Source organism: Monopterus albus, unplaced genomic scaffold (assembly GCF_001952655.1).
Source record: "Monopterus albus unplaced genomic scaffold, M_albus_1.0 scaffold185.1, whole genome shotgun sequence".
In the NCBI taxonomy this organism is placed as follows: Eukaryota; Metazoa; Chordata; class Actinopteri; order Synbranchiformes; family Synbranchidae; genus Monopterus; species Monopterus albus.
The window spans coordinates 263209-270923 of record NW_018128065.1 but is presented as its reverse complement, the minus strand read 5'-3'; the positions used below and the strand labels follow the sequence as shown (position 1 = coordinate 270923).

Genomic DNA, 7715 nt, shown 5'->3' with positions numbered 1-7715 from the left:
AGTCCACTGATAGAGGTTTTCTTCGGGACTGGGATAATGGTGGAGCATTTGAAGCAGGAGGGGACTTCACACAGCTCCAGTGACCTGTTGAAGAAGATAAAAGATGTCACAGTGTCAGTGAGTCCGTCCAGGTCTGTAGCTGCAGTCTCAAATGGACTCCGGTCTGTGCAGTCAAACCAGCCCTGTAGCTCTGACTTAGCCTACTCAGTCCAGCTCTTCACTGTTTTGACCACAGGCTTTACAACTGTAAGTTTCTGCCTATAGGTTGGAATAAGATGGACCATACAGTGATCAGAGAGTCCGAGGCGTCTTTTATGGCTGCGTAGCAGTGGTCCAGTGTGATTTTGTCCCTGGTGGGACAGGTGACGTGCTGTCTATATTTGGGCAGTTCGTGGGTGAGATTTGCTCTGTTAAAGTCTCCTAGAACAATGAGTGGAGAGTTGGGATGTTCTAGCTCCACACCGAGTATCTGTTCTGCCAGGAGCTGTAGTGCGCTAGCGTGGGCCTGCGGCTTTAAATAGACACCCACCAGGATGAAGCTCGAAAATTCAAGAGGAGAATGGAAGGGTTTGCAGTTGATAACAAGAGTCTCTAGGTCTGCGGTACATGTCCTCTGTAGCACTGTGACATCTGTGCACCAACCTTCATTTATGTAGAAGCAGATTCCACCTCCTCTCATTTTCCCGGACAGCTCCGTTACGCGATCCGCTCTGTACACCTGGAAGCCCGGTACTTGGATTGCACTAACCGTGATGGAGTCACTGAGCCAAGTCTCTGTAAAGCATAAAGCAGCAGAACGTGCAAAGTCAGAGTTGGTCCTGTTGACGAGAAGGAGTTCATCCATCCATCTTGTTGGCTAGAGAGTGGGCATTTGCTAGGTGAATGGATGGGAGTGGAGTCCTGGTTCCTCTCATAGCCTCACTAAGGGGCCCGCTCACTTGCCTCGCCGGCGCTTCCTCCAGGTCTCGTAGATTGCAGCTGCACCGCCTATCAGAATGTCCACACAGCATTCTTTGTTCACAAAAGTTGGAGAAGGTGATTTGGTGTGAGTTGCCCGATGTTTAACAGTAATGCAGCAGGTCAAACTTTTCCTTTGGCATTAAGGATTAGATCAATTCAACTGTGTAAAGCCTAATTTCTGAATCATTTAATTATAGTAACATATGGTGCTTCTCTTTAAAACTGTCAAATAATCAGGACAAATTTATTGTGTTACCCTCTAAATGTACTGTGTGACATGCACTGGGCTCAAGCTTAAAGCTTATTAAGTACAAACATTTAAACAGCTTTATCAAATGACATAATGTGTATATATTCTATATGTATCATTTTTAGCAGATGATCAGATCATTGCTTATTTACATCACTGATGCATTATCAAAAGCAAAGTACTCAGTGATCATTAATTATTACTTTCACCTGGTGTTGTCTAACAATTCTTTCCTTCTGATTATTTTTATCTTTTCAGATTTATACTCGAGCTACATGATTTATCCTGCAGTTAATCCTCCATATTATCCTCATTAAAATCTAAATTGTCATGATACTTTGATGCATTAAATTATGTTATACAGCTGTGACAAAGATGGCATTTACATACTGTACCAAGCATTAGATATTTAATTACCTCTTTGTTTGCGATAATTATCTTACATTCAGGAACAAAAAAGTTACATTGATAGCGTAAAAAAATCAACCAATCAATAAACTAGCAACTCTAAGAACAATGGTGGTGAAATGACAGCCAGTTATGCTTCAGTTAGGTAGTGTTGTAACAAGATGTGTCTGCTAACACCCGTTGACACTGACGTAATGATCGCTATGTCCAATAATTAAACACTGTGCTAACAGTTGTATTCTCAACACTATGCATATCATTAAGGGTTTTATCTTTTGATATGTGAACAGCACTTTGTGTGGACACCCTCGGTTGACACTTCCCTGCTGTGTTCTCAGGTGTGGTCACAGCAGTGGTCTTCATCGCTGCGTGTGCCCTGGCTGTGATAAGCCGCCTCCTCTACCAGCAGAGGCGGGCCAAGAGGAGCAGCAGCAGCATCAAAGAAGAGCACAGACACAGCATGTACACAGACTACAGGACAGAGCTGCACCTCCACAACTCAGTCAGGGACAGCATGAAGGAGTACTACATCTGACTGCAGTGTGCGCTCTGTGGGCCTAACTCACAGACTTACCTCTCCCGTATGAAGGAATATCAGATGGACGTGTTGCTGCAGCGTTTCTTGCAACAAAACATCTCTGTGCCCTGGGGCTCTCTGCAAAGGTCCACTCTCTTCATGCCCAAGTACAAGCAAGAGGCTGAAACTTTACAGCTGTTAGTGTATTTGATGTTGGTGAAACTGTCTGAATCAAGCTGCTGTGGTTTCTGTCGTCACAAAACGTGTAAAGAAAAAGATGAATTTCTGTGAGGGGTGGACAGACAGAGGGACACCGTGAGTTCAGCGAGCAGAAGCTGCTGCCCATCTCGACTGTGCACAACTTCAAATACTTTGTTTAAATCCGTCAAATGCTGAATGTTCCCACATTTCAGTGGGACTCACTAAATTGTACTCACAAATCAGGAAATGTAGGCCAGCCCTGTAAGATACGCGTGCATTCGCTGCTGTCTTTGTTTTTTCACTGGTGGGGAACGCGGTGGAGGAAGAAGAGAGGACGATACTGCCTATATTGTATGAGTGCCTAATTTGCATATGGGTTTTTATTTTAACATTTTAGAAGTTATTCATGTGATTTGCACAAAGGCAGTTGTATTAACATAGAGATGAGCTTATTGTCATTCAGTTCTGCAGCCCACACTCCATAGAATAAAAGGAAATTGGAATTTCCCAGTCATGCACAACACCTGCCAGTTGACCATCTTAGGAAGGTTGTTTCACTGAGTTGCTTCCACCATTCAGACCACATGTTGGTCTGAAGAGCGAATGTTTAGCTAATGACTTGGAAATCATGCATTTTTATTTTGATTTAATTGTGCACATTTTTTGTGTATTGTTTTTTAGTACATAAAAGTATACACAAAAAAATTGTGTATGTTGTACTATGAGAGTAGTAGAAATAAGAACTTAATGGAGTATTTTGATTTTTAAAAAGTAATTTACACAGATGCATACAGTGCGGGGTTTAACTGTCAACCAAACTGCCTTCGTGAGTGTCACCGAACTCCAGCTGGGAATAACATCTACAGGCTGAAACCACTGCATCTATTGTCTGGTACTGGTAAGCCACAAAGCTCCCACGCAGTATCCTTGGTGTTCCTCGGCATACTGGCAGCAGTTTGGTGTTGGAAAGTGTACGTACAAGAAGTGCTGCGCCTAGAAAGTACTAACAAAAACAATTATCCTGCATGTGGCTCAATTCAAGTCTGCAGAAGTACAGAACAGTCGCAGCAGCAGGTTTTTGGGGGCTTATACACCTACATAAGCTGTGGGGGTAAAAAGTGTGAGTCACAGCAGCCTACTCTACCAAACTTTGTCAAAGTACTTGAGTGAGTTTCTACTACTGTTAAAGGTTGCAATGCTTTTGAATTGCTTGATTATATGCAAAAGTCATGTAGGCAGGGAAAAGATGGTTGGTTTATTGCAGACGGACTTGCAGACTGAGAGGCTGCGATATTTCTTGAAGGAATAAAGGACTAGTAGACGCAGTGCAGAGCAAACTCAAAAAGTACTGGTCCAAAAGTTCAGTTTGTCCATTATTTTACAGCGTTAGCCAGCAGCACTTAGAGCTTTCTGCAACAAAGAAAAAAGCCACTGTAACCTGACATCATTTATTTATTTATTTATTTTCTATTTGGATCACAGGGATAAGTGGTGTTTACTGTGTATTTCGAGCAGAATACTTTTTATATTCATCTGACACTGGTTCAGCCTAAAAAAACATAAAGGAGCCACCTGGAGGTCAAGTGAGCCGGGAAACCAGAAACTATACAAAAGCATGGATTACAAAATTATTGACAGCATTTTTAGATCCTTATCACTACTGGGCAAAAATATTAGTTTGACTTGAACGTATGTCCCAGGGTAAAAGCAATGTTACCTAAATTCTAAAAGCAGTTTGTCAGACTCGATATCAGATTTACCTCATTGTGCACTGGTTCAGCTGCTCTTAGGCAGCTTCAATTTAAGGGGGTAATCTCAAAGAAAAGCTGAATCTGAGGCTGGCTGAAATGTGGTAATTATGTTCTTTTTAAGTATTCTGTGATGAAAAAACACGTTGGACAAGTCATAATTCATGCTAAATGTTGGTATAAAGTTTTGAGGAAAGCAATCCAACAATTCTCAACATATTTCTCTCTGATTCAGTTTTTTGGACCAGTGTGCTAATGGACCGATTGATGCAACTGACAAACGGTATCACCCTTCTCTGCACCACCACCATAGTTGAGTGACTGAAGGTGACACGAGAGTGGTCCAAAGGTGGAGTCTTGAGCATCTGGAGCCAACTGTGCATGTCCTTGTAATCTACGTATGTCTCAAGATGTGACGGTATCACCTGCTTCAAGTGTTATCACTCCATTAAATAGCTGTTATCAGTGTGTTGGTGGGAGCATGGGGTTTGTAGTGTATCACATTTGGGCAATTTATGTAAAATAACTACTTACTAAATTCACAGCATCAATTGGTTTGGCATAGGACACAGTTGTGAGATTTTTCTTCCCACCATCCACCCTGACCTCCTAACCGTGTGGACTCATCACCAGTGGGGTGATAACATTTGAATCGGCCGACAGTCTGCAGATCTCCAGTATCAGACCATGAATACATACCTCTCAGAGTGTTTAGGTCATGTTGCAAAGTGTAATATCATGTGGGCACTTCTTAATGATTTGTATAGCTGCAGTTTTATTAAGGATCTATTGTATAGATGTATAATTTAATAATAAAAGTGAATATATTATTAATCCTCTGCTGTGAAATGACTTGATCTTGTTTAAGGATCTTGTTTCAGACGTAGCAGTCTGAAACATGATCTTCAACTGCTGAGACATTTAAAGGCTTGGACCGCTGACTTTTTTTTTTTCCTGTGGCAGTCCAGCAATAATTTCAGTCCAGTGTTGTAAATGATGTTTGCAGGTGGGAAACCAGTGAGGGATTTCATCCTTGTGGTCACAGTAGTGCTTCCTACGGTTTGGACTGTGCACATGCACAGAGAGATGGAGAGAAATTGGATGTGGAGGTGAATAGTACAAACCATGTGTAATGTGCTCTCCTAGTAAAAATGAATTTGTTTAGCTGCTGTATTTTAAAAAAAGAGTCAAAGGTTTATTTTTATTTATTTATTTGTTCTATTTATGTATTTAGTCAAATCCAGCTACAGATTTGATTAAAGTTGGCAGAAATTGCTCCTTTGCTCCTGCAATAATGGGCAAAAATAAAATTAGTTGTACGCCTGACCAGTGATTTAAACTGATCACTTTGCCGTAGGTGAACAGTAATTACATTTTGCTGAATGGCTTGGCAATAAATTTAGTTGTAATTATGTTTAAGAGTTATGGCAGTTTACAATATGTACCCCACACTTATATTAATCCAGCAATTACATGGAAAACAGAAAAACTATGGAATATTTTACAAAAACTGAAGATTTTCACTTTATCTAAATATGCACTGTGCTGATTTTGATTAATACACTATAAATTTGATTAGAATAGTGGTGAATAAATTGAAAATCTCATAAATGACCATGTCACTATGTATAAAGCTATGTACATTTATGACTTATAGCTAGACTTTCCTCCAAATGACAATATAACTAAGGAGCTAGCATATCCATAAAAACCTGCAGTGTGTGATCAATTAAATCAAGATTTCATGAAAAGTATTGTATTGTAGCGTCCCGCAGGACACAAGGAAGACAACCCTGTCGCTTTTATTAACTCCACACAACCGGTTACTGTTGGCCCTAACCACGCCAAACAAGAAAAGAATAACAACCTGCTAACACCCTCCGTAGCTCCAATCCCCCTCACACTTCTCTCCCTCCCCCTCTCACACCTCTTAACCCCTGAAGCTCCACACTCATCAAGGAACCGCAAAAAATAAGAAAAAACTAAGTAACTTTTAAAATAGTCTACAAAAGTTAACAACAAATTGTCTCAAAACGACCGAGCGGAAGGTCCGAATTTCCCATTTCTCCTAACTCTGTGGTGGCTAGTGCTAATGTTAGCATGGCGCCTCCAGTGAGGGGCATTAGCCGAGCAGACGGTGTTCAAGGTCAAAAGGTCAAAGAGTGGCCCTGTTAACTGGTGACTTTCAGCCAAATGTCCATGGCTGCTCATAGTTACTGCAGCTGTTGGAAAGAGGAAGAAGAACAGTAGCTGTCTTCATCAGTTGATCCTCAAAACACATTTAATTCGTTTTGTGAACCTTACTAAATTCTAACAGAAAAAGACAGCTTGCTCTATCTACCTTCTCAGCAACTTTCGCAGCTACGTACAACATTAAAACCGCAATGTGTAGACCTACATGACATGTTTACTCAAACAAGGCTCCAAAGACTAAAAATGCATATTTTAATAAACTAATGACTACACAGAGGGCATGAGGGAAGCTACATGTCCTCCTCCTGTTTTCAGCAGCTGTTGCGACCACTGAAGCATTAAGATGAGAGTCACTAGCTAACAGGGCTAGTCGTTAATCTCAGACTATGGCAAGTAGCTGGGAAGAAGATCAGATAGTGGCACTACCATGGCTGGACACTGACTTGGAAGCCCACAGCAGGGTCAAACACAGGCAAACTGGAGAGACAGCAGACGACGACGACACTGAGGGTGTGAAGTAGCTGTAACTACAGCACCAGAGGGCCCATACAGTGCAAATGGGAGGTTTTGTTTTAAGTACTGACACTATTTAGACCAAAGTGGATCTGGAGACCTGTCCCGTCGGTAAGTCTGTGTTTAATGTTAATGCGAGTTATTCTAACATGTTGTACAGTTTACAATGCATGTGTGGTCTGTTGTGCTCAACAGTGTGAGAGAGATGTTTGCATTATTGAAAGATGTGAAGGAGTGAATTAATGTACAATATGTTTGTTATGGTGAGGCTTGACTGATCAGTGGTAAATAAGATGCTTGAGGTGATTATATGAAAGGGCTGACAGACAGACAATAGGATGTATCTTCTGCTTCAAGAGTGTAACGTCCTGTGGGACATTGAAAATCACAACCGACTAAACCAAGTACAATTTTGAGCTGAACTAAATGTTTTTTTATTTTTAACTGATGATCTATTTTATGCTACTCCTTTTTTGTTCTGTGTGTAAAATATTACTTTTTTAATATAAGTGCTTTAATCTGCTTTTCAATACACAGGAGGGTCTTGCTAAACAATTTCACAGGGTATTTACCCAGGTACAGTATTGTTCAAAATAATAGCAGTACAATGTGACTAACCAGAATAATCCAGGTTTTTAGTATATTTTTTATTGTTACATGGCGAACAAGTTACCAGTAGGTGCAGTAGATTCTCAGAAAGCAAACAAGACCCAGCATTCATGATATGCACGCTCTTAAGGCTGTGCAATTGGGCAATTAGTTGAAAGGGGTGTGTTCAAAAAAATAGCAGTGTGGCATTCAATCAGTGAAGTTACAGTTTGCCAAAGAACACGTCAACTGGCCTAAAGAGAAATGGAGGAACATTTTGTGGACTGATGAGAGTAAAATTGTTCTTTTTGGGTCCAAGGGCCACAGACAGTTTGTG

General features: G+C 40.9%; 1 protein-coding gene across 1 annotated transcript in view; it reads left to right on the top strand.

The window, feature by feature from the left end:
* The window catches only part of cntnap5a (contactin associated protein family member 5a), an 85821-nt gene extending 80939 nt beyond the window's left edge, over positions 1 to 4882 (top strand). Inside the window, exon 24 of the mRNA XM_020617101.1 lies at positions 1957 to 4882. Coding sequence (XP_020472757.1) covers positions 1957 to 2153 — 197 coding nt within the window. The 3' untranslated portion in view covers positions 2154 to 4882. The remainder of the gene's footprint in view (positions 1 to 1956) is intronic.
* The last annotated feature ends 2833 nt before the right edge of the window (positions 4883 to 7715 follow it).